The sequence below is a fragment of the Oncorhynchus tshawytscha genome, unplaced genomic scaffold (assembly GCF_018296145.1).
Source record: "Oncorhynchus tshawytscha isolate Ot180627B unplaced genomic scaffold, Otsh_v2.0 Un_contig_10881_pilon_pilon, whole genome shotgun sequence".
NCBI lineage: Eukaryota > Metazoa > Chordata > Actinopteri > Salmoniformes > Salmonidae > Oncorhynchus > Oncorhynchus tshawytscha.
In genome coordinates this window covers 21,866-49,464 of record NW_024608284.1, presented here as the reverse complement: position 1 = coordinate 49,464, position 27,599 = coordinate 21,866, and the positions used below count along the sequence as shown (strand labels likewise).

Here is a 27,599-nt window from a genome sequence, read left to right as displayed (position 1 = left end):
CTGTAACATCGGGTGGTGTAGGTGTCCTGGAGGGCAGGTAGTTTGCCCCCGGTGATGCGTTGTGCAGACCTCACTACCCTCTGGAGAGCCTTACGGTTGTGGGCGGAGCAGTTGCCGTACCAGGCGGTGATACAGCCTGCCAGGATGCTCTCAATTGTGCATCTGAAGAAGTTTGTGAGTGCTTTTGGTGACAAGCCAAATTTCTTCAGCCTCCTGAGGTTGATTCAGGAGCAGGAGCCATGACTACTACTAGTATGGATGTATAGATTCAGGAGCAGGAGCCATGACTACTACTAGTACGGATGTGTAGACTCTGGAGCCATGACCACTACTAGTATGGATGTATAGACTCTGGAACCATGACTACAACTAGTATGGATGTATAGACTGGAGCCATGACTACTACTAGTATGGATGTGTAGACTGGAGCCATGACTACTACTAGTATGGATGTGTAGACTGGAGCCATGACTACTACTAGTATGGATGTGTAGACTCTGGAGCCATGACTACTACTAGTATGGATGTGTAGACTCTGGAGCCATGACTACTACTAGTATGGATGTGTAGACTCTGGAGCCATGACTACTACTAGTATGGATGTGTAGACTGGAGCCATGACTACTACTAGTATGGATGTGTAGACTCTGGAGCCATGACTACTACTAGTATGGATGTGTAGACTCTGGAGCCATGACTACTACTAGTATGGATGTGTAGACTCTGGAGCCATGACTACTACTAGTATGGATGTGTAGACTCTGGAGCCATGACTACTACTAGTATGGATGTGTAGACTCGAGCCATGACTACCACTAGTATGGATGTGTAGACTCGAGCCATGACTACCACTAGTATGGATGTGTAGACTCTGGAGCCATTGCTACTACTAGTATGGATGTATATACTCTGGAGCTGGAGCCATGACTACCAGTAGTATGGATGTATAGACTCTGGAGCAGGAGCAATGACTACCAGTAGTATGGATGTATAGACTCTGGAACCATTGCTACTACTAGTATGGATGTATAGACTCTGGAGCTGGAGCCATGACTACTAGTAGTATGGATGTATATACTCTGGAGCTGGAGCCATGACTACTAGTAGTATGGATGTATAGACTCTGGAGCAGGAGCCATGACTCAAGTTTGATGAATGCCCTGGCTTACTGCAGCAGCTCCTGCAGCATGACATTATCCTCCTATCATAGTATTGTTGTCTACCTCCATAATATAGGCTACTGCAAATACTCCTGTTATTAGTTATGGCCAGCCAAGAATGTTCCAGAACACACACAACCTTATCAGCCTTACAAGTCATTATATATCTTCATCCTACCCACCCCATGTGCTCTGAACTTTTAGTTGGTTAATAAATAACCAGAACTGGAAACCTTGTCTTCAACCATCATTCCTGCACTCTACCGATGCACCATAGTGTCACTCCTCAACCTAGCCTAAGGGGTCACTCCTCAACTTAGCCTAAGGGGTCACTCCTCAACCTAGCCTTATACCTTGACTACACCACTCGCGTCACAAAATAAATGTAGAAATCGATATTATTCAATTATTGCATCCACACTGCTCGCGAACGAGTGTCTGCGTTGCCAGGCGCTAAAATAGAAGTCAGTTCTATATGTGGCGCAGATCGCGCTGCAAGTCCTGGCTCTCCCATCTCCTCATTGGTTTATAGAAGCAGGTACCCACGTGCCATCTCCTCATTGGTTATACCCACGTGGGTGACTGAAAGAAGAATTAGGTAGGTGGTGGTAATGCACCTAATTCATGTAAGTTGCCAATCGCAATATAAAGTCCAGAGAAGAAAAAGCCTGGAAGGAGGAGAGATGACTAGAAATTATTCGGTTGACTGTTTTATGTGTGGCTTAATTGTCGGAGTAGAGGACCTTGTGCATTTCAGGTAAAATAACAACTCAATGTTTATATCCCAGGACAAATTAGCTAGCAACAGAAAGCTAGCTAAATAGGACAAATTAGTTAGCAAGTGCAAGCTAGCTAGGAAAATTGCCATAAATGTTTAATGCTTTTCGACCTGTCCCCAAAATAATGTAATTGGTTCAGAGTTTGTTTTGATATTTTAACCTGCGTGTCGTGATCGCGTTTAGTGTGGGGGGACAAAATACATTTATGCACGATGGCGCACGATGGCAGCCATTTTAGGTTCTGGGTAAGACGTCACTCCTCAACCTAGCCTAAGATGTTCCATACTCGTCCTTTTCTTGACACGTTCCAAATGTTTTTTTTAACAGTGCGAATCAGTGCGAAATCTAAGGAATGAATCTGAGCCTCAGCGTTATCACCTAGAGCTTCCAGCGAGGCCTTGTCAGGCGTGATCGTAAGTTCTTCAGTGGAGCAGAGAGCTACTCCCCATAGAGATGCTGTACTGAGAGTAAAGTCATAACACGCAGGAACATTTGAACCGACAATGAGTTTGACAGTGACTCAGTTGAGACCCATGGGCCCTTGTAGTGCACTACAACAAAGATAGGATGCCAGTATCTCACCTTGTCATAGAAGTCAGCGGAGGTTGAGGATAGGATGCCAGTATCTCACCTTGTCATAGAAGTCAGCGGAGGTTGAGGATAGGATGCCAGTATCTCACCTTGTCATAGAAGTCAGCGGAGGGTGAGGATCGGGACCTCTTGTGGACTGGGGCTGGTTTGGTCCTGTCATCTCTTCCAGGATCCAGGATGTTATCAGCAGAGTGGGAGCGTCCTGAGCCTCTGGTCTCAGCTGCTTTCTTCTGGGTGTTCCAGGTGGTCTCGTACTCAGCAAAGGTCCCCGGTCTCTGCAGCTCCAGAAGGGCCTGCTGTCTGTGGTCCTGTCCCTGACACTCTCTCTGTTCCTTCCTGTCACCCCTGGCTATCTCTTTGCCCTCTCCACAGTCCTCTACAGGGCCTGGCAGGGCAGTTTTAGGGAGGGGTCTGGTGAAGGCAGGTGTGGGGGTGGATCGTCGGTTCAGCAATGAGTCTGCAGCCTCAGGGGGGGTCAGCTCCTCCTCCACCCCCACCTCATTGATTTTGTCTGGCTCAGAGAAACATCGGACCTTCTTCTCCGTGGTGAAACGCTTCCTGCTTCCGATTCGGGTCACCTGACTCTGGGCAGAGCCAGACCTGGCTGGGAGGCCCATAGAGAGGCTGGACAGGGGGTTAGCGTTGTCGCTCCTCCCCAGACCAGAGGAGGAGTAGTCCGGCAGGGACACTGCCTCCGCCACAGGGTGCTCCAGAAGGACAGGCTCCAGGTGTCTCCTTCTAAAGGAGGTGGCCTTCAGCACGCGGGCCTGCGCCTCCTTCAGATGGTCCTTATAGGTGGAGGTGAAGGAGCCATCTGAAGAAGAGGTGGTGTCTTTGGGCCTCCAGACCTCTGGCACCTCATGGTTCTCTGCCTCACAGGGTCCACTCAGGGAGGCAGCGCTCTTACTCTTCTGCAGCTGGGCACGTCTCATCTGGATCTCATTCCTCAGGGTGGTGGCGAACCGGTCAGTCCTGGTGCACTGGTTACTGAAGAGATCTACAGTCTCCACACTGGAACAGTCTCTGGGTACGAGGCCTGAGTTGCTGAGGCCGCTGGTGGTCTGAGGGCAGATCTGACTGTCTGGCAGCATCTCTTGACGGTGTATGGTGTCCTGCTGAAGAGGTTGTAGAGACTGTCTTCTCGGGGGGTAACTCATACAGTGGGGCTCTGCAGTCTGACTGTTGTTCCTCTTCAGGCTGGACTGGCCTGTAGAGGACTCCAGTACAGCAGAGGGACAAACGGTAGCTGGCTGTTTGTGGCGGGAGCCGTCATCCTGTCTGCTGTATCCCTTACTGTTGTTGTTGAGGGGTGGAGGTGGCTGGTACTTAGCCTTGGTAACCCCTGACCCCAGGGGAGTGAGTGACTTCTTATCTCCTCCACCCTGTACGATGCTCACTGCACTCCTCCTTTCACCGCCACCCTCCACACCCTCCTCTCTACCCCCTCCACCCCTCCTTTCATCAGTCTTGACTAGTAGGGCCTGGGTGACCGGTTGACCAGGCTGTCTGGCCGTCACACAGTAGTACCGGCTGTCTCCAGTGCTGTCTGGGGTCTGGCTATAGAGCTGGGTGTTCTGGGCATTGTAGTTGGTGGGAAGCTCCTGCATGCTGCTGTAGCAGCTGCTGACGTTCTGCTGTTTGGGGACAGACCAAGTCCTGGGGTGGGAGTAGAGAGAGCTCTCATTACTGTACTGTCTCTGGTGGCAGGGCAGGTAGGTAGGGGGGAGCTGGCCCAGCCTGATATCACTACTGGACAGGGAGCAAAGCTTGTTACAGTTCACCTGGTTGGGATGACAGTTCTTTGGTGAAATGTAAGGAGGGACCATGTTGTTCTTGGAGGGTAAGTTGTGATGGCTACGCCGAGAGTCAATGGTGCATTGTGAGTTATCCATTCCTTTACCATGGGCCTTGGGCTGGGTGTGAGCACCGGGTCCCTCTGGACAGGCTATAACCAGAACATTCTCATTGGACTTCGTAGCAGCAAAACTGTCACTGCGTACGGGCGGTGGGGGAGGAGGAGAGGGATCGGAGGTCTTCTTCTTGTCAGGAACGTGCCAGACGGGACCGCAGCTAGCCCTAGCAGAGCTGGAGGAGTGGGAAGAACCTGACCCTGACTGCTCCGCTGTCCTGGGGCTGTCCCGGCCCATGTTGGCCCCATGTCCCCCAGCCAGTTGCAGATACCCTGGCCTCTCGTCCTGCCTGACCCCCTCACTACTCAGGCTATGTCTGCCGTTACTGGGCAGGCCTCCTGACTCCCACTGGCTCACCTCATACAGCATGTTCTCTGTGGAGGCAGCATTGCTCTTAGGGAGGGTGTAGTCTGGTGTCTTAGGGAGGGTGTAGCCTGGTGTCTTAGGGAGGGTGTAGTGTGGTGTCTTAGGGAGGGTGTGGTCTGGTGTCTTAGGGAGGGTGTGGTCTGGTGTCTTAGGGAGGGTGTGGTCTGGTGTCTTAGGGAGGGTGTGGTCTGGTGTCTTAGGGAGGGTGTGGTCTGGTGTCTTAGGGAGGGTGTGGTCTGGTGTCTTAGGGAGGGTGTGGTCTGGTGTCTTAGGGAGGGTGTGGTCTGGTGTCTTAGGGAGGGTGTAGTCTGGTGTCTTAGGGAGGGTGTAGTCTGGTGTCTTAGGGAGGATGTAGTCTGGTGTCTTAGGGAGGATGTAGTCTGGTGTCTTGGAGAGGGTGTAGTCTGGGGTACCAGAGTTGGTGGAAAAGGAGCTGTATGCTGAGTCCCTCTTGCCCCCTCCCAGGTGCTCCGGGGTGGTGTTGGACTTGACCGGGGAGAAGCGTCCTGGGGACTGGTGTCCAGGGGGGTAGGGGTGGTGGGAGACGTCTAGACTGTCCATGCTGCCCAGAGAGCTGAACTGGTCTGATACTCGCCGTAGGTTAGTCTGGTTCTGGTCCCAGCCAGACGAGGAGAGGTTGGTAGAGGAGAAGCTGGGGAGGACAGAGGTGGAAGAGGGCTGTTCGAGATACATAATGCATTGTCCTACATAATGCTATAGTATAACACAGTACTTGGGGGGACATGCTAGTAGAGGCCCATTGTCCTATATAATGCTATAGTCTAACACAGTACTTGGGGGGACATGCTCGTAGAGGTCCATTGTCCTACATAATGCTATAGTCTAACAAAGTACTTGGGGGAGACATGCTAGTAGAGGCCCATTGTCCTACATAATTGTTAAGGGAATTTTTATCTATAATGACTAAATATGTATACATTTCAATCAGGATGAATTAAAAGACTATTATGTTACTGTAAATGTATGAATTTTCTCTCTTGCTCCCTTTTCCAATTGTATATAATGTAGTCAGGAGTTTAGAACAATGCCTTGGTACAAATGAATGAACTATCTCCAGATGGCAGGGACGGACTATCTCCAGACTGTCTAGAATGCGTATCTACACTGACTGACCTTGGCTCCAGGCGAGGAGGGAAGGCTTGAGAACTATAGGGCCTTTCTACCAGTGTCAAGAAGAGACGGAACATTTAGAAAATGCTGACGTCAGTTTATAACCTGTGGTAAAATGTGTATGAACTTAGTACTCTCTTGAATTAAAGGCTGTTACCTGACTTTTAAGACCGGGGCTCTGTCCATTCTTATAAAATATAGGGTCTTACAAACCCTTAATGCATTGACAGAGTGTTTAATTTTGATTGGGAATTAAAACAGAGGAATTTAGAATTCCTTCAACAATAATGCTATAGTCTAACACAGTACTTGGGTGGGGGGAACATGCTAGTAGAGGCCCATTGACCTACATAATGCTGTAGTCTAACACAGTACTTGGGGGACATGCTAGTAGAGGTCCATTGTCCTACATAATGCTATAGGCTAACACAGTACTTGGGGGGACATGCTAGTAGAGGCCCATTGTTCTACATAATGCTACAGTCTAACACAGTACTTGGGGGAGACATGCTAGTAGAGGCCCATTGTCCTACATAATGCTATAGTCTAACACAGTACTTGGGGGGCTAGTAGAGGCCCATATGCTAGTAGAGGCCCATTGTCCTACATAATGCTATAGTCTAACACAGTACTTGGGGGGGGCATGCTAGTAGAGGCCCATTGTCCTACATAATGCTATAGTCTAACACAGTACTTGGGGGACATGCTAGTAGAGGCCCATTGTCCTACATAATGCTACAGTCTAACACAGTACTTGGGGGGTACATGCTAGTAGAGGCCCATTGTCCTACATAATGCTATAGTCTAACACAGTACTTGGGGGGTACATGCTAGTAGAGGTATTTACGGGTCAACCACAACCCAAATACCCAATACTTGACCTGGAGCCCGGGCGGTTCTGGTTCCAAAATTCTAACTTTTCTCTTGGGTTCGGGTCAGGTCCTGTGGGATGGTTATCGGGTCTATGTACAGTTGATAGACCCGATTGGACCTGACCACGGCTCTGCAGAGCCTATAGCATATTGTATGCTAATAAGGTGAATTTATTGACTTTTAGAAGGCCTAGCCAGCATATACAGTTGAAGTCGGAAGTTTACATACGCCTTTGCCAAATATATTTAAACCCAGTTTTTCACAATTCCCGACATTTAATCTTAGTAAAAAATCCCTGTCTTAAGTCAGTTAGGATCACCATTTTATTTTAAGAGTGCAAAATGTCAGAATACTAGTAGAGAGAATGATTTATTTCAGATTTTATTTCTTTCATCACATTCCCAGTGGGTCAGAAGTTCACATACACTCAATTAGTATTTGGTAGCATTGCCTTTAAATTTTAAAAATTGGGTCAAATGTTTTGGGTAGCCTTGCACAAGCATCCCACAAAACATTGGGTGAATTTTGGCCCATTCCTCCTGACAGAGCTGGTGTAACTGAGTCAGGTTTGTAGGCCTCCTTACTCGCACACACCTTTTCAGTTCTGCCCACACATTTTCTATGGGATTGAAGTCAGGGTGTTGTGATGGCCACTCCAATACCTTGACTTTGTTGTCCTTACGCCATTTTGCCACAACTTCAGATGTATGCTTGGGGTCATTGTCCATTTGGAAGATCCATTTGCGACCAAGCATTAATTTCCTGACTGATGTCTTGAGATGTTGCTTCAATACATCCACATAATTTTCCATCCTCATGATGCCATCTATATTGTGAAGTGCACCAGTCCCTCCTGCAGCAAAGCACCCCCACAACATGATGCTGCCACACCTGTGCTTCACGGTTGGGATGGTGTTCTTCAGCTTGCAAGCATCCCCCTTTTCCCCCCTTTTTCCTCCAAACATAACAATGGTCATTATGGCCAAATAGTTCTATTTTTGTTTCATCAGACCAGAGGACATTTCTCCAAACAGTACAATCTTTGTCCCCATGTGCAGTTGCAAACCGTAGTCTGGCTTTTTATGGCAGTTTTGGAGCAGTGGCTTCTTCCTTGCTGAGCTGCCTTTCAGGTTATGTCGATATAGAACTCGTTTTACTGTGGATATAGATACTTTTGTACCCGTTTCCTCCAGCATCTTCACAAGGTCCTTTGCTGTTGTTCTGGGATTGATTTTTATTTTTCGCACCAAAGTATGTTCATCTCTAGGAGAAAGAACGCGTCTCCTTCCTTAGCGGTATGACGGCTGTGTGGTCCCAAGGTGTTTATACTTGCGTGCTATTGTTTGTACAGATGTACGTGGTACCTTCAGGCATTTGGAAATTGCTCCCAAGGATGAACCAGACTTGTGGAGGTCTACAATTTTTTTTGAGGTCTTGGCTGATTTCTTGTGATTTTCCCATGTTGTCAAGCAAACGGGCACTGAATTTGAACGTAGGCCTTGAAATACATCCACAGGTACACCTCCAATTGACTCAAATGGATGTCAATTAGCCTATCAGAAGATTCTAAAGCCATGACATAATTGTCTGGAATTTTCCAAGCTGTTTAAAGGCAGTCAACTTAGTGTATGTAAACTTCTGACCCGATGGAATTGTGATACAGTGATTATAAGTCTGTAAACAAGTGTTGAAAAAATGACTTGTGTCATGCACAAAGTAGATGTCCTAACCGACTTGCCAAAACTATAGTTTGTTAACAAGAAATGTGAGGAGTGGTTGAAAAACGAGTTTTAATGACTCCAACCTAACTGTATGTAAACTTCCAACCTAAACTGCAGATATATTTGTTAACCAGAAGAGCAACTTCGCTGAAAAAATAAAATGTGTCCCTTAAGTCCAATCGAATCTGGTCTAGGGTACTGGTATAGATCTGGTTATCAGAGGGTCCATTCAGGTTCAGGTCTGATCGGGTCCACGTCCCCCTTTCATTTTTTTTTATTGTGTTCTTTAGGGTCCGGGTCTGATCGTCCTCTGTTCCATTTGGATCCAACTTTTTAGACCCGAGAAAACCTATACATGCTAGCTCAACTATCTATACAAACGGACAAGAGTTTAGGCACACTCAGTATAATAACGATGAAAAAGGTCCATAGTGCATTAAGGTACAGAATAACTACTGGTCTTATTTTGAAACAAATCTCTGAAGTTGTGGGCCAGTGGAAAGTAGTCACAGTAAAACTTTCATCAGATCATGGAGCCTGAATAGAGCTCAGCTTCCCGACCGATCCCAACGGGCCCAGACATTCTACATCCGGGTAGAGCCCGTTTTATTTTTCAGGGCTCGGGTATCACTAACATTTTGAAGCTGAGCCATTTGCTCGTGCAGCGCAGTGCAGTACAGTCATATCTGACTAAGATCATGTGGTGTTAGAAGTGCTTCAACCCTGTCAAATATAAAACAGGACAGATTATTTAACAGAAAATAATAAATGTTCCTAGAGTGATGAAAAGTAGCTAACTGCACTCTCATGGTCTTCATTGAGCAGAGGAGCCCAAGCGGAGCTGTTGCTATGGATACTCACAGACCCAGAGCAGCAATGAGCAAACTGCATGCAGAGCAAGCTGTGGGCAGGGAGCAAGTGACAGACAGAGGCAGCTAATAGATTTACTAACGGAGCAAGTTATTTCTGATTTCGGTCTTAAATTTGGCACAAACAATCGGGGCTGTGTAGGGTAGGGCCTGAATGTTGTGGGCATGAATGTTGTGGGCATGGGTAGGGTCTGAATGTTGTGGGCATGGGTAGGGTCTGAATGTTGTGGGCATGGGTAGGGCTCTAAGCCTGATGTCTTAGCGGGGAACACTGGGTTACCTTGCATCATATCTGGTCTGCCAGACTGGCGGGGGTGGAGACTGAGTTTTGGCAGTCTCTGATTGGCTCTCGTTGAACTTGGTGGCGTGCCAGGAGTGAGGCCTGCTTACAGCTTCATTCCTCCTAAAGATATGAGTGAGTGAGAGAGATAAGCACTAGATTAGACCAAGTCCTCTTGGGAAGCAGAAATGAACAGGCCTCCATTACTGTGACTGGCTGATTGAGTTACATTAACACAACACAGAGTTACATTAACACATGACGCCAAGATCACCACGGCCATGACGCCATGATCACCAACAACGCAACTCCACAACAGGCAGTAGTAACAACGCAACACTACAACAGGCAGTAGTAACAACGCAACTCCACAACAGGCAGTAGTAACAATGCAAAACCACAACAGGCAGAATTGACAACGACAACAATACAACAGGCAGTATTGACGGCGACAACAGGCAGTATTGACGGCGACAACAGGCAGTATTGACGGCGACAACAGGCAGTATTGACGGCGACAACAGGCAGTATTGACGGCGACAACAGGCAGTATTGACGGCGACAACAGGCAGTATTGAAGGCGACAACAGGCAGTATTGAAGGTGACAACAGGCAGTATTGAAGGTGACAACAGGCAGTATTGAAGGCGACAAAAGGCAGTATTGAAGGCGACAACAGGCAGTATTGACGGAGACAACAGGCAACAGGCAGTATTGACGGAGACAACAGGCAGTATTGACGGCGACACAACAGGCAGTATTGACGGTGACAACAGGCAGTATTGACGGCGACAACAGGCAGTATTGACGGCGACAACAGGCAGTATTGAAGGCGACAACAGGCAGTATTGACGGAGACAACAGGCAATATTGACGGAGACAACAGGCAGTATTGACGGCGACACAACAGGCGGTATTGACGGCGACAACAGGCGGTATTGACGGCGACAACAGGCGGTATTGACGGCGACAACAGGCGGTATTGACGGCGACAACAGGCGGTATTGACGGCGACACAGGCGACACAACAGGCAGTATTGACGGGGACACAACAGGCAGTATTGACGGGGACACAACAGGCAGTATTGACGGTGACACAGCAGGCAGTATTGACGGCGACAACAGGCAGTATTGAAGGCGACAACAGGCAGTATTGACGGAGACAACAGGCAATATTGACGGAGACAACAGGCAGTATTGACGGCGACACAACAGGCAGTATTGACGGCGACAACAGGCGGTATTGACGGCGACAACAGGCGGTATTGACGGCGACAACAGGCGGTATTGACGGCGACAACAGGCGGTATTGACGGCGACAACAGGCAGTATTGACGGCGACAACAGGCAGTATTGACGGCGACACAACAGGCAGTATTGACGGGGACACAACAGGCAGTATTGACGGCGACACAGCAGGCAGTATTGACGGCGACAACAGGCAGTATTGAAGGCGGCAACAGGCAGTATTGAAGGCGGCAACAGGCAGTATTGACGGCGACACAACAGGCAGTATTGACGGCGACACAGCGCAGTATTGACGGCGACACAACAGGCAGTATTGACGGCGACACAACAGGCAATATTGACGGCAACACAACAGGCAGTATTGACGGCAACACAACAGGCAGTATTGACAACAACACAACAGGCAGTATTGACAACAACACAACAGGCAGTATTGACAACAACACAACAGGCAGTATTGACAACAACACAACAGGCAGTATTTAACAACACAACAGGCAGTATTGACGGCAACACATCAAGCAGTATTGACAACAACACAACAGGCAGTATTTAACAACACAACAGGCAGTATTGACGGCAACACATCAGGCAGTATTGACGGCAACACATCAGGCAGTATTGACGGCAAGACAACAGGCAGTATTGACAACAACACAACAGGCAGTATTGACAACAACACATCAGGCAGTATTGACAACAACACATCAGGCAGTATTGACAACAACACAACAGGCAGTATTGACGGCAACACATCAGGCAGTATCGACGGCAACACATCAAACAGTATTGACAACAACACAACAGGCAGTATTGACAACGACAACAATACAACAGGCAGTATTGACGGCGACAACAGGCAGTATTGACGGCGACAACAGGCAGTATTGACGGCGACAACAGGCAGTATTGACGGCGACAACAGGCAGTATTGACGGCGACAACAGGCAGTATTGACGGCGACAACAGGCAGTATTGAAGCGACAACAGGCAGTATTGAAGGTGACAACAGGCAGTATTGAAGGTGACAACAGGCAGTATTGAAGGCGACAAAAGGCAGTATTGAAGGCGACAACAGGCAGTATTGACGGAGACAACAGGCAACAGGCAGTATTGACGGAGACAACAGGCAGTATTGACGGCGACACAACAGGCAGTATTGACGGCGACAACAGGCAGTATTGACGGCGACAACAGGCAGTATTGACGGCGACAACAGGCAGTATTGAAGGCGACAACAGGCAGTATTGACGGAGACAACAGGCAATATTGACGGAGACAACAGGCAGTATTGACGGCGACACAACAGGCGGTATTGACGGCGACAACAGGCGGTATTGACGGCGACAACAGGCGGTATTGACGGCGACAACAGGCGGTATTGACGGCGACAACAGGCGGTATTGACGGCGACACAACAGGCAGTATTGACGGGGACACAACAGGCAGTATTGACGGGGACACAACAGGCAGTATTGACGGTGACACAGCAGGCAGTATTGACGGCGACAACAGGCAGTATTGAAGGCGACAACAGGCAGTATTGACGGAGACAACAGGCAATATTGACGGAGACAACAGGCAGTATTGACGGCGACACAACAGGCAGTATTGACGGACAACAGGCGGTATTGACGGCGACAACAGGCGGTATTGACGGCGACAACAGGCGGTATTGACGGCGACAACAGGCGGTATTGTAGGCAGTATTGACGGCGACAACAGGCAGTATTGACGGCGACACAACAGGCAGTATTGACGGGGACACAACAGGCAGTATTGACGGCGACACAGCAGGCAGTATTGACGGCGACAACAGGCAGTATTGAAGGCGGCAACAGGCAGTATTGAAGGCGGCAACAGGCAGTATTGACGGCGACACAACAGGCAGTATTGACGGCGACACAGCAGGCAGTATTGACGGCGACACAACAGGCAGTATTGACGGCGACACAACAGGCAATATTGACGGCAACACAACAGGCAGTATTGACGGCAACACAACAGGCAGTATTGACAACAACACAACAGGCAGTATTGACAACAACACAACAGGCAGTATTGACAACAACACAACAGGCAGTATTGACAACAACACAACAGGCAGTATTTAACAACACAACAGGCAGTATTGACGGCAACACATCAAGCAGTATTGACAACAACACAACAGGCAGTATTTAACAACACAACAGGCAGTATTGACGGCAACACATCAGGCAGTATTGACGGCAACACATCAGGCAGTATTGACGGCAAGACAACAGGCAGTATTGACAACAACACAACAGGCAGTATTGACAACAACACATCAGGCAGTATTGACAACAACACATCAGGCAGTATTGACAACAACACAACAGGCAGTATTGACGGCAACACATCAGGCAGTATCGACGGCAACACATCAAACAGTATTGACAACAACACAACAGGCAGTATTGACAACAACACAACAGGTAGTATTGACGGCAACACATCAAGCAGTATTGACAACAACACAACAGGCAGTATTGACAACAACACAACAGGCAGTATTGACAACAAAACAGGCAGTATTCACGGCAACACATCAGGCAGTATTGACAACAACACAACAGGCAGTATTGACGGCAACACATCAGGCAGTATTGACGGCAACACATCAAGCAGTATTGACAACAACACAACAGGCAGTATTGACGGCAACACATCAAGCAGTATTGACGGCAACACAACAGGCAGTATTGACAACAACAACAGGCAGTATTGACAACAACACAACAGGCAGTATTGACAACAACACAACAGGCAGTATTGACAACAACACAACAGGCAGTATTGACAACAAAACAGGCAGTAGTATTAAGACATGAGGGCAGTGTAGATGGGCTGATAATGTTTTTGATAACCATGGAAACTCCTCAACATGAATGACAGGTCAAGGTCTTGACATGAATCTTACTTATCGTCAATAAATCTCATGATAAAAGCATTATCCATGACACTACTTGATGAAGGAAAGAAAATGGTCACTTATCATGAAACAAAATGGTGACTAATCATGGGAGATGTTGAACTAGGAAGAAACACAGATGGTTGGAATGATGATATTACCACACAGCAGAATAATGGCATTATTGGTAGACGTCTGTGTGGATGACAACAAGCGGAGGAGGAAGGGTGATGGATGCTATTGGCTAGCTAGCTAATGGAAGCATACCTCATGGAACTTCGTAATATCTTGTTGAGAAAGCTCCTGGCCACATGGACATCAGTCTCAGAGGGCATTTTTCCAGTAGCTACTAAATCCACCATTCTCATATTCCTGCCAACAGGGGAGGAGGAACACGGGCTGAAACGCTGAACCATGGAACGACATGTAAAGCTCTATTTTAACAAACCTAACAAATGGTCAACCTAAGCGCTGGAGGGACTAGGCCTGGCACAATAACCGTATAATCGTGTAAACAACGATTACAGATTAAGACCGTCATGAAAATAAAATGTTTTGTTTGTTTTTGTAAAACGAACAGCTGACTGAAGACGAGACAGGACGGCCTCTGTTACCACGGTAACACTCTTTACAATGTGATTCAACTTTGTTCCTCCTTGCTTAAACAAACATGTTTTGGTTGCATAGGCAACACCACCCTCCCTGCAGCAGCAGCACATGCAGTCAGGAGGAGAAGAGATAATGTGCGTTGTGTCCCAAATTAAAAAATGTTTGCTGTTGGGATGGTCATTTGGCTGACCAATGTCCTGCCATCCAGAATTCCATGACTGTCACATCCCTTTTGTGATAGCAACTTCCTCCCCCTCAAAATCAGAACTCAACTCCAACTTTGGAGTGCGATAGAAATAGCATACAAGGAGTTTTACTAAGACCGCTGCAGTGCATGGCCGGACTAATCAATTCTCGGCCCCTGGGAAAGAACTATTTAAAGGCCCCCCCCGTTCACATACGAGATAAACTTTTGCCGTTTTAAAGCTAATTTCCTGCAATTCTACACATTTTCCCCATGGGTCAGAGACAAGTTTGCAGTTTAAACCTAAAATTAGTGTCCTCCAGAGTGCTACAGCAGTCTAAGGCACTGCATCGCAGTGCTAGAAACGTCACTATGGACCCGGGTTCGATCCCCGGCTGTGTTGCAGCTGGCCGCGACCAGGAGACCCATGAGGCGTCGCACAATTGGCCCAACGTCGTCCGGGTTAGGGGAGGGTTTGGCTGGCTGGGATGTCCTTGTCCCGTCGCGCTCTAGCGACTCCTTCTGGCGGGCCGAGCGCATGCACGCTGACTGTCCTGTGTGAATATAAGTATGCTCTCTCTAATTCTCTCTTTCTCTATCTCTCTCTCTCTCTCTCAGAGGACCTGAGCCCTAGGACCATGCCTCAGGACTACCTGGCATGATGACTGCTTGCTGTCCCCAGTCCACCTAGCCGTGCTGCTGCTCCAGTTTCAACTGTTCTGCCTGCGGATATGGAATCCTGACCTGTTCAGAACCTCAGACTGGTGCAAAGTTTCACCGTCCAACAGGACAACGACCCTTTGCACACAGCCAAGACAACACAGGAGTGGCTTTGGGACAAGTCTCTGAATGTCCTTGATTGGGGCGGCAGGGTAGCCTAGTGGTTAGAGCGTTGGGCTAGTAACCGAAAGGTTGCAAGTTCAAATCCCCGAGCTGACAAGGTACAAAACTAAGCTTGTTGCGTCATACCCAAGACTCAAAGGTGCTTCAACAAAGTTGAGTAAAGGTTTTTTTTTTTCCCTACATTTGCGAAAAAGTCTAAAAACCTGTTTTTGCATTGTCATTAGGGTGTGTACAGATTGGTGAGGGAAAAAAACTATTTAAATGCATTTTAGAATAAGTCTGTGTAGTGTGTAGAATAAGTCTGTAGCGTAACAAAATGTGGATATAGTCAAGGGGTGTAAATACTTTCAGAATGCACTGTTTACTGGGCAGGAAGTCGAACATCATAACAGGCTGCTCTTGAGGAGGTTGGTGTCCATGCTGCTATAGCAGCAGTTGTACCAGAACTGGAGGGCAGAACTTCATTGAAAGAATAGCAAATAACTGCTTTGAAGGCTTTTCTCTGGGGAGAAGATGTTTTCGCTATTCTCCCGACTGGCAAAAGCTTGATTTCCCAGCTTACTCCGCTGGTATTCTCGTTGTTGTGTCACCGTTGGTGCCCCTCCATGGAGGACCAGATCAGAAAGGCTGCGAAGCTGGGGATCATTGCTATGCAGCTCGGTGTAAATAATGACGCGGACATCTTCCATGGACGTTGCCAGGATGTTTTCGGTCTTGGTTGCTGAAGACAAGTGGCAGAATATGCTGTAGTAGTGCAGAAGTAAAAATGAAATGATTGAAAATGTCCAAAATATCTGAGAACTTCTTATTCTCGAAAACAATGAGACGATAACTTCACAAATTGGTATTCCATGTAATTATACTGAACAAAAATAAAACACAACATGTAAAGTGTTGGTCCCATATTTCATGAGCTGAAATAAAAAGATCCCAGAAAATGCACAAAAGGTTATTTCTCTCAAATCTTGTGCAAAAGTTTGTTTACATCCCTGTTATTGAGCATTTCTCATTTGCCTAGATAATCCATCCACCTGACAGTTGTGGCATATCAAGAAACTGATTAAAAAGCATAATTTCACAGGTGCACCTTGTGCTGGTGACAATAAAAGGCCACTCTAAATTGTGCAGTTGTCACACAACACAAAGCTAGAGATGTCTCAAGTTTTGAGGGAGTGTACAATTTTGTTATTTCACCTTTATTTAACCAGGTAGGCCAGTTGAGAACAAGTTCTCATTTACAACTGCGACCTGGCCAAGATAAAGCAAAGCAGTGCGACACAATCAACAGTTACACATGGGATTAACAAACATACAGTCAATAACACAATTAAAAAACTGTATACAGTGTGTGCAAATGTAGTAAGATTAGGGAGGTAAGACAATAAAAAGGCCATAGTGGCGAAATAATTACAATTTAGCAAATTAACACTGGAGTGATAGATGTGCAGATGATGATGTGCAAGTAGAGATAATGGGGTGCAAAAGAGAAAAAATAAATTACTATTTGGGGATTAGGTCGTTGGATGGGCTATTAACAGATGGGCTGTGTACAGGTGCAGTGATCGGTGAGCTGCTGTGACGGCTGATGCTTAAAGTTAGTGAGGAAGATATGAGTCTCCAGCTTCAGTGAATTTTGCAATTTGTTCCCGTCATTGGCAGCAGAGAACTGGAAGGAAAGGCGGCCAAATGAAGAGTTGGCTTTGGGGATGACCAGTGAGATATACCTGCTGGAGCGCGTGCTACGGGTGGGTGTTGTTATGGTGACCAGTGAGCTGAGATATGGCGGGGCTTTACCTAGCAAAGACTTATAGATGACCTGGAGCCAGTAGGTTTGGCGACGAGTATGAAACGAGGGCCAGCCAACGAGAGCGTAAAGGTCACAGTGGTGGGTAGTATATTGGGCTTAGGTGACAAAACGGATGGCACTGTGATAGACTACATCTAATTTGCTGAGTAGAGTGCTGGAGGCTATTTTGTAAATGACATCGCCGAAGTCAAGGATCGGTAGGATAGTCAGTTTTACGAGGGTATGTTTAGCAGCTTTGTTGCGAAATAGGAAGTAAATTCTAGATTTTCTTTTGGATTGGAGATGCTTAATGTAAGTCTGGAAGAAGAGTTTACAGTCTAACCAGACACCTAGGTATTTGCAGTTGTCCACATAATATAAGTCAGAACCGTCCAGATTAGAGGTCGAACGATTATGATTTTTCAATACTAATTATTGGAGGACAAAAAAAGCAGATACCGATTAATCGGTATCTGCTTTTTAAAATATATTATATACACACACAGTTACGCACGCCTCTATGAAGAGGGAACGCAACACCCTGCTACAACTAAACTCTCCGTGAAGTGAAAAAGGTATGGACTGTAAGTGCAAGTAAGAATGACAAAAGGCAGAATGTGGTACCATTTACAAGGACTTTATTCCTTTACACGGTAATATGGGGAAAAGGGGCTGGACAGAACCACTATTAAACTCGGACAAAACAGAGATGCTTGTTCTAGGTCCCAAGAAACAAAGAGATCTTCTGTTGAATCTGACAATTAATCTTAATGGTTGTACAGTCGTCTCAAATAAAACTGTGAAGGACCTCGGCGTTACTCTGGACCCTGATCTCTCTTTTGAAGAACATATCAAGACCATTTCGAGGACAGCTTTTTTCCATCTACGTAACATTGCAAAAATCAGAAACTTTCTGTCCAAAAATGATGCAGAAAAATTAATCCATGCTTTTGTCACTTCTAGGTTAGACTACTGCAATGCTCTATTTTCCGGCTACCCGGATAAAGCACTAAATAAACTTCAGTTAGTGCTAAATACGGCTGCTAGAATCCTGACTAGAACCAAAAAATTTGATCATATTACTCGAGTGCTAGCCTCTCTACACTGGCGTCCTGTCAAAGCAAGGGCTGATTTCAAGGTTTTACTGCTAACCTACAAAGCATTACATGGGCTTGCTCCTACCTATCTCTCTGATTTGGTCCTGCCGTACATACCTACACGTACGCTACGGTCACAAGACGCAGGCCTCCTAATTGTCCCTAGAATTTCTAAGCAAACAGCTGGAGGCAGGGCTTTCTCCTATAGAGCTCCATTTTTATGGAACGGTCTGCCTACCCATGTCAGAGACGCAAACTCGGTCTCAACCTTTAAGTCTTTACTGAAGACTCATCTCTTCAGTGGGTCATATGATTGAGTGTAGTCTGGCCCAGGAGTGGGAAGGTGAACGGAAAGGCTCTGGAGCAACGAACCGCCCTTGCTGTCTCTGCCTGGCCGGTTCCCCTCTTTCCACTGGGATTCTCTGCCTCTAACCCTATTACAGGGGCTGAGTCACTGGCTTGCTGGGGCTCTCTCATGCCGTCCCTGGAGGGGGTGCGTCACCTGAGTGGGTTGATTCACTGTTGTGGTCATCCTGTCTGGGTTGGCGCCCCCCTTGGGTTGTGCCGTGGCGGAGATCTTTGTGGGCTATACTCAGCCTTGTCTCAGGATGGTAAGTTGGTGGTTGAAGATATCCCTCTAGTGGTGTGGGGGCTGTGCTTTGGCAAAGTGGGTGGGGTTATATCCTTCCTGTTTGGCCCTGTCCGGGGTGTCCTCAGATGGGGCCACAGTGTCTCCTGACCCCTCCTGTCTCAGCCTCCAGTATTTATGCTGCAGTAGTTTATGTGTCGGGGGCTGGGGTCAGTTTGTTATATCTGGAGTACTTCTCCTGTCCTATTCGGTGTCCTGTGTGAATCTAAGTGTGCGTTCTCTAATTCTCTCCTTCTCTCTTTCTTTCTCTCTCTCGGAGGACCTGAGCCCTAGGACCATGCCCCAGGACTACCTGACATGATGACTCCTTGCTGTCCCCAGTCCACCTGGCCATGCTGCTGCTCCAGTTTCAACTTCCACTTGACTGTGCTGCTGCTCCAGTTTCAACTGTTCTGCCTTATTATTATTCGACCATGCTGGTCATTTATGAACATTTGAACATCCTGGCCATGTTCTGTTATAATCTCCACCCGGCACAGCCAGAAGAGGACTGGCCACCCCACATAGCCTGGTTCCTCTCTAGGTTTCTTCCTAGGTTTTGGCCTTTCTAGGGAGTTTTTAGCCACCGTGCTTCTACACCTGCATTGCTTGCTGTTTGGGGTTTTAGGCTGGGTTTCTGTACAGCACTTTGAGATATCAGCTGATGTACAAAGGGCTATATAAATACATTTGATTTGATTTGATTAACCAAAGCAAAGAAAGTAAATCTCAAAGCCCCCCTCTCCTATCTTACCTGCCTACCCACTACTTACCTAATTTAGCACCACCTGGTGCCCTAACCAAAATACAGGGGGTGGTCCACCCAGGTCTTACCTTGTGTGCCTAGACAGTGAATATACTATGGGTATATGTATGCCCGCGGGCCTCTTGCCTAAGCACTCCCTAGGTGCCTTCCTCTTCCCCCCTGGGAACAAATGAAATAGAATATTAAACCATTTCACAAACAAACTAAGAAACAAAGGACATCAAATAAGTTCTACCTGAGCAACAAACTCACAGAACATACCACTTCCCTGCAATGAACTCCCAGCAAAATCAACCTCTAGCAAAATCTCTCTCAGCAATCCCTACCTCCAAATATCTCTCTACTGAACAGAACACTGGCTTTTATATAGCTTCAGAAGAAATGGGTAATTGGAGACAGCTGTGTCTTGACGAGGGGGCGGGGTCAGCTCTCCACTTAGCCATGGAGTCGACCAATCAGCTGCTTGAGGGATTTCAGGAAGCCATTTCCTGAAATAAACACATGCAAATACACAAACTACAACACATAAACTGGGGAACGTAACACGCCCACCACAAAAATTGCGAACCTAGTTTTGCAATAACAAAAGCCAACGCATCCCCAGTTAGTAAACCCGTGATAGAGCGTCAGCAACCACATTCGCCGAGCCCTTCACATAAGCTATCTGTACATTATATCCTTGTACAATCAGAGCCCACCGCATAAGGCGGCGGTTCTGGTTGTACATTGGTTTCAAAAACACCAATGGATTATGGTCCGTGAAGACCATAACAGGCAAGGCACTGGAGCCCACATATACCTCAAAGAACTGTAAGGCAAGCAATAAAGCCAGCGTCTCTTGTTCAATTGTAGAGTACCTTGACTGACACGAGTTGAACCTACAGGAGAAGAAACTGACGGGCCGATCCACTCCGTCTTCATCTTCCTGTAAGAGAACCGCACCCACCCCCACTATACTAGCATCTACTTCCAACTTAAAAGGTTTGTCAAAGTTGGGGGCGGCAAGCACTGGGGCACTACAAAGTAGCGCTTTAGCGGACTCAAAAGCGTAGTTACAGTCCTTGGACCACTTGAATGGTACCTTGGGACTAAGCAGAGATGAAAGGGGAGCTACTACCGTTGAGAAATTCTTACAGAAGGTACGATAGTACCCTACCATCCCTAGGAATCTGCGCAACTGGCGGCGAGTCGTGGGAGCAGGAAAAGCAACAATTGCTTCCACTTTGCCAGTTACTGGGCGCACTTGACCTCGTCCCACTTGTTTCCCTAAGTAAGTCACTGTAGCCTTCCCAAACTCACACTTGGCCAAATTGAGGGTAAAAGAAGCATTCTCCAACCGCTGAAACACACTTTTCAAAGTGGAGAGATGATCAGACCAGGTAGACGAATGAATCACCACATCGTCAAGGTAAGCAGTACAATTTGACACATCTGCAAACACAATGTTAACTAGCCGCTGAAAAGTAGCAGGTGCATTACACATGCCAAAGGGCATCACAGTGTATTGTACAAAGTTATCTGGCGTAACAAAAGCCGATATGGTACGGAGAGGAATAGCCTCTGGGTATCGAGTAGCACTGCACATTATTGTTAGTAGGAACTGGTTACCTGACCTGGTTTTTGGCAATGGACCTACACAATCAATTATCACTCTTTCAAACGGTTCCCCCACCACAGGAATCGGGCAGAGCGGCGCTCGAGGAACTGTTTGATTCACTTTCCCAGTGAGTTGACATATGTGACATGTTTTACAAAATTGGACCACGTCAGACTTCAAACCTGGCCAGAAGAAATGACGAAGGACCCGGTTATAAGTCTTTGTGATCCCCAAGTGTCCAGACCACGCCTGATCATGGGCGAGTGACAGCACCTGCTGTCGGAACGGTGTAGGAACAACCACTTGACACACTTCACTCCAGTCATTAATGGTGTCATGAGATGCCCATTTCCGCATCAAAACTTCTGCTTCCATAAAGTAGGCGGTCTCTCTAGTTTTAGCTTCCTCAATGGAAATTACCGAAGTAAAACACTTGCGAAGACTGGTGTCTTCTTTTTGACCTTCAATCACCTTCTCGGGGGTGACAGACAAAAGAATGTCATGTAATTGGGGCGCGATTTCGTTTTCCCCTGCCTTAGTTTTTACGGGCATTGCAGAAGGCATACTCGGTGCATTGTCTTCTACCTCAGCCTTCTCAAAAATGGAACTAGCCAAATCCACCACATCTCCTAGCTTGCGAGATTGTGCCCTCGTTAACACACAAGCAGGAAAAACATGTGGAAATGCTTGAACCAATTTCTCATCTGTAGTTCTGATTTCTGGCTTGTCTACTACCTCTAACACAGGAGTGACATTACCACCAGCAATATCATTCCCTAGTAGCAATGTGACTCCTTTTACTGGCAGTGTAGACACTACACCAACACGGAAACGTCCTGATACCAAGTCTGACACTAAGTGGACCCAGTGTAATGGTACAGGTACGGTTTTTGTCTCTATCCCCTGTAATATGACATGCGAGCCACAATACGTTTCAGGAGACCAGGGTAAAGCATCAGTAATGATTACTGACTGCGCCGCCCCGGTGTCTCGTAGGATTTGGATAGGCTTTTGATCAGCTTGTTCTCCTGTTAAGGAAACACAACCGGCAGAGATAAACGGAGCATAGACAGGATCCGGTTTCTAAAATGCTGAATCAGTAACTCGATCCAATGGACGATCCAAAGACTTGACTAAATCCAAACTTTTCATTTTTGGGGACGGTGACTGGGACTGTTGCGGTTTATTTTTCAAAACTTTTTCAATCACGTGACCCTTTTGGTGACAGTAAAAACATTCACGGACTTCATTAAAAGGCTTAGGGTTGTCAGAGGAAAAGCGACCTGAACGAGGAACTGATGACGTAATCGTCCGGCCTTCAAAACGCGGAGCACCAAAGACAGTCTTGTGTGTCAAAGCGTACTCATCTGCCAACACTGCTGCTTGGGCCAATGTCGCCACCTTCTGTTCATTTAAATGAACTACAATTCTATCTGGGAGGTTGCTTTTAAAGTTCTCCAACAGCATCAATTCCTTAATATCAGCAAAGGTGTTAGCTTTGCTGGCTGAACACCAGCGACTAAACAGAGACTCTTTGTCCCTAGCAAATTCAACAAATGTACGGTGAGAGGGTTTCTTGTGGTTCCTGAAGCGCTGTCTATAAGCTTCAGGCACCAACTCATAAGCCCGCAACACGGTAGTTTTAACTGTATTGTAGTGTAAACTGTCTTCCAGGGAGAGAGCAGCTACTACTTCCTGGGCTTTCCCAGACAATTTACATTGTAACAGGAGCGGCCAAACCTCGAGTGGCCAATGCAGCGCAGCGGCCACACGCTCAAACGCAGAGAAATAAGAATCTACTTCCGACTCTCGGAACACACACACACATACACATACACAATGCTCAAAGAAATAAAGGGAACACTTAAACAACACAATGTAACTCCAAGTCAATCACACTTCTGTGAAATCAAACTGTCCACTTAGGAAGCAACACTGATTGACAATAATTTTCACATGCTGTTGTGCAAATGGAATAGACAACAGGTGGAAATTATAGGCAATTAGTAAGACACCCCCAATATAGGAGTGGTTCTGCAGGTGGTGACCACAGACCACTTCTCAGTTCCTATGCTTCCTGGCTGATGTTTTGGTCACTTTTGAATGCTGGCGGTGCTTTCACTCTAGTGGTAGCATGAGACGGAGTCTACAACCCACACAAGTGGCTCAGGTAGTGCAGCTCATCCAGGATGGAACATCAATGCGAGCTGTGGCAAGAAGGTTTGCTGTGTCTGTCAGCGTAGTGTCCAGAGCATGGAGGCGCTACCAGGAGACAGGCCAGTGCATCTGGAGACGTGGAGGAGGCTGTAGGAGGGCAACAACCCAGCAGCAGGACCGCTACCTCCGCCTTTGTGCAAGGAGGAGCAGGAGGAGCACTGCCAGAGCCTTACAAAATGACCTCCAGCAGGCCACAAATGTGCATGTGTCTGCTCAAACGGTCAGAAACAGACTCCGTGAGGGCCCGACGTCCACAGGTGGGGGTTGTGCTTTACAGCCCAACACTGTGCAGGACGTTTGGCATTTGCCAGAGAACACCAAGATTGGCAAATTCGCCACTGGTGCCCTGTGCTCTTCACAGATGAAAGCAGGTTCACACTGAGCACATGTGACAGACGTGACAGAGTCTGGAGACGTCGTGGAGAACGTTCTGCTGCCTGCAACATCCTCCAGCATGACCGGTTTGGAGGTGGGTCAGTCATAGTGTGGGGTGGCATTTCTTTGGGGGGCCGCACAGCCCTCCATGTGCTCACCAGAGGTAGCCTGACTGCCATTAGGTACCGAGATGAGATCCTCAGACCCCTTGTGAGACCATATGCTGGTGCGGTTGGCCCTGGGTTCCTCCTAATGCCAGACAATGCTAGACCTCATGTGGCTGGAGTGTGTCAGCAGTTCCTGCAAGAGGAAGGCATTGATGCTATGGACTGGCCCACCCGTTCCCCAGACCTGAATCCAATTGAGCACATCTGGGACATCATGTCTCGCTCCATCCACCAATGCCACGTTGCACCACAGACTGTCCAGGAGTGCTTGCTTTAGTCCAGGTCTGGGAGGAGATCCCCCAGGAGACCATCCGCCACCTCATCAGGAGCATGCCCAGGCGTTGTAGGGAGGTCATACAGGCACGTGGAGGCCACACACACTACTGAGCCTCATTTTGACTTGTTTTAAGGACATTACATCAAAGTTGGATCAGCCTGTAGTGTGGTTTTCCACTTTAAATTTTCCAAATCCAGACCTCCATGGGTTGATAAATTTGATTTCCATTGATCATATGTGTGTGATTTTGTTGTCAGCACATTCAACTATGTAAAGAAAAAAGTATTTAATAAGAATATTTCATTAATTCAGATCTAGGATGTGTTATTTTAGTGTTCCCTTTATTTCCCTATTTATTTGAGCAGTGTATATATACAGTGGGGCAAAAAAGTATTTAGTCAGCCACCAATTGTGCAAGTTCTCCTACTTAAAAAGATGAGGCCTGTAATTTTCATCATAGGTACACTTCAACCATGACAGACAATATGAGAAAAAAAATCCAGAAAATCACATAGTAGGATTTATGAATTTATTTGCAAATTATGGTGGAAAATAAGTATTTGGTCAATAACAAAAGTTTCTCAATACTTTGTTAAATACCCTTTGTTGGCAATGACAGAGGTCAAACGTTTTCTGTAAGTCTTCACAAGGTTTTCACCCACTGTTGCTGTTTTTTTGGCCCATTCCTCCATGCAGATCTCCTCTAGAGCAGTGATGTTTTGGGGCTGTTGCTGTGCAACACGGACTTTCAACTCCCTCCAAAGACTTTCTATGGGGTTGATATCTATCTTGAAATGCTTCTTACGAAGCCACTCCTTCGTTGCCCGGGCGGTGTGTTTGGGATCATTGTCATGCTGAAAGACCCAGCCACGTTTCATCTTCAATGCCCTTGCTGATGGAAGGAGGTTTTCACTCAAAACCAGCCCCAAACTGGTGCTAACCAACTGGAAACATTGTATCAACTATTAACTTGGTCCAGCCCCAAACTGGTGCCACCCAACTGGAAACATTGTATCAACTATTAACTTGGTCCAGCCCCAAACTGGTGCTAACCAACTGGAAACATTGTATCAACTATTAACTTGGTCCAGCCCCAAACTGGTGCTAACCAACTGGAAACATTGTATGAAATATTCTGTCCCCTCAGTGTTTCCTGTACCAGTGAGCTCTGGACAGACACAGCTGTAGACTATTTGCTTAAGGGATAAGAAGTAATCAGCATATTTTATCAAGTTTCCACTGGATCAAGACATTTTTCCCTTTCATGCTGGGTGGTTATCAAAAGATTTTTCTAATAGGCTACGTTGAGGAATTATTGTCATTCTCAATGGGTGTAAAAACAGACTTGGTTTACTTGATGTTTGAGGTGAAGAAAAAGACTTTGTCTTAACTCCCCGTCACTGTGGAGCTTCTCAATCAGACATACTACCAGATCCCCAAAGGGACACATAGGACTACATTTGCACGCAGGCCAGGTCACCTAGGACTATTTCTATCTGTAGTCAGGTGCGTGTCCTTACTCAAGAACGGCAGGAGCGCTACAAACAAAAGACCACTCATAACTGGAATGAAATCAATCAAAACTTTCTCCCAAGTGTAGCCTAGTTTAACCCTAACCCCAGGTGGTGTGCTCCGCTAACAATGTGGCCACTCCTACAATGACAACAGAACGATTGGGATAATAATTGATTGAATGCATCAACAGAAATGACCGTATCCAAACAAACATTGTAGATTAGGAACGATGGTAATTAACGGTAAATGTACTACTGGTGATAGTGGTGTTTCATCCTCGTGGCCTCGGCAACGGATCAGTCCACTGAGACGGGCCTCGGCAACGGATCAGTCCACTGAGACGGGCCTCGGCAACGGATCAGTCCACTGAGACGGGCCTCGGCAACAGATCAGTCCACTGAGACAGCCATGAATCAGGCTGGTGTCTCGTGTGCCAACATTTTAGTAAATATATTTGCCACTGCTCGACTAAAAATATATATCTTGGTTGGTTCGACCAACATCCTATTGACCAAACAATCGACCAGTTGAGTAAATGGGGTCAGCCCTACTTTGACGCTACATCCTGTGAATGTGGGAATCTTCCAATCAGATTTCTGGAAAACCGGGGAATATTTGAAAATTAACAGAATTTTGCAATCCTAGGTGGGGTCTTTCCCGTACCTGGCTGGGTGTGGCCCAGTCAGATACACTACTACATTAAAATGTCCTTCTTTCCTCCCCCTCTTCTCTCTTCCTCCCCCTCCTCTCATCTTAATCAATACTGCTGGAAACTGTGTCAATAACCCTGAACTCTCAACTGCTGCTGCAATCCCGCAGCACACAACCAGCCTGCTAGCACAGCCCTGTAGCGGACAGAGAACCAGCACAGAGCAGAGCCACAGCCCTGTAGCGGAGCCTCAGCCCTGTAGCGGAGCCTCAGCCCTTCTCCAGACAGACCTGTAGCAGAGACTCAGCCCTGTAGCAGAGCCTCAGCCCTAGCCCTAGTCCAGACAGACCTGTAGCAGAGCCTCAGCCCTGTAGCAGAGCCTCAGCCCTGTCGCAGAGCCTCAGCCCTGTCGCAGAGCCTCAGCCCTGTCGCAGAGCCTCAGCCCTACTCCAGACAGACCTGTAGCAGAGACTCAGCCCTGTAGCAGAGTCTCAGCCCTAACCCTATTCCAGACAGACCTGTAGCAGAGCCTCAGCCCTGTAGCAGAGCCTCAGAACCTAACCTTAGCCAAGACAGCCTTGTAGCAGAGCCTCAGCGCAGACAGCCCTGTAGCAGAGCCCTAGCCCTAGTCCAGACCGACACAGTGCAGAGAAGAGCAGCTCAGTGATAGTCCAGGGACCTCCATCTCATCTCTCCCCTGTAAGCATAGGGACCGGTTACCTGGAGGGGCAGCCAGGGGGATAAGCACAGCAGTTGTGTGTTGGGGTGTGTGTGGTTTCCTACCTCTTGACAACCAGATTGAGGGTCTTGTATGATCCCTTGACCAGGCAGATGGCCTCCTGCCTGTAACCGCTCAGAGGGACCTGGTTGATGTTCACCATCTCGTCTCCAACCTGGAGGCTGACCGCTGCTGCCCTGCTGCCCTCCTCCACCTATACCACACACAGCAGGGTTAGGGTAAACACAGCAGGGTTCGGGTAAACACAGCAGGGTTTGGGTAAACACAGCAGGGTTTGGGTAAACACAG

At 47.3% G+C, this 27,599-nt stretch overlaps 1 protein-coding gene across 2 annotated transcripts; it reads right to left on the bottom strand.

The window, feature by feature from the left end:
• Positions 1-2,087: 2,087 nt before the first annotated feature.
• LOC112236068 (protein Shroom2) lies at positions 2,088-27,599 on the bottom strand. Of its 2 annotated transcripts, XM_042313003.1 has the most exons (4): positions 27,356-27,599; positions 14,130-14,234; positions 9,681-9,803; positions 2,088-5,458 (listed from the first exon to the last, which is right to left on the bottom strand). In XM_042313003.1, exons 1-4 carry the CDS (start codon positions 27,451-27,453, stop codon positions 2,584-2,586), a joined length of 3,201 nt encoding a protein of 1,066 aa, XP_042168937.1. In that variant the 5' UTR covers positions 27,454-27,599; the 3' UTR covers positions 2,088-2,583. The 2 variants fall into 2 exon arrangements, with proteins under 2 accessions (XP_042168937.1, XP_042168938.1); XM_042313004.1 differs by lacking the exon at positions 14,130-14,234 and having other exon boundaries at positions 27,356-27,597.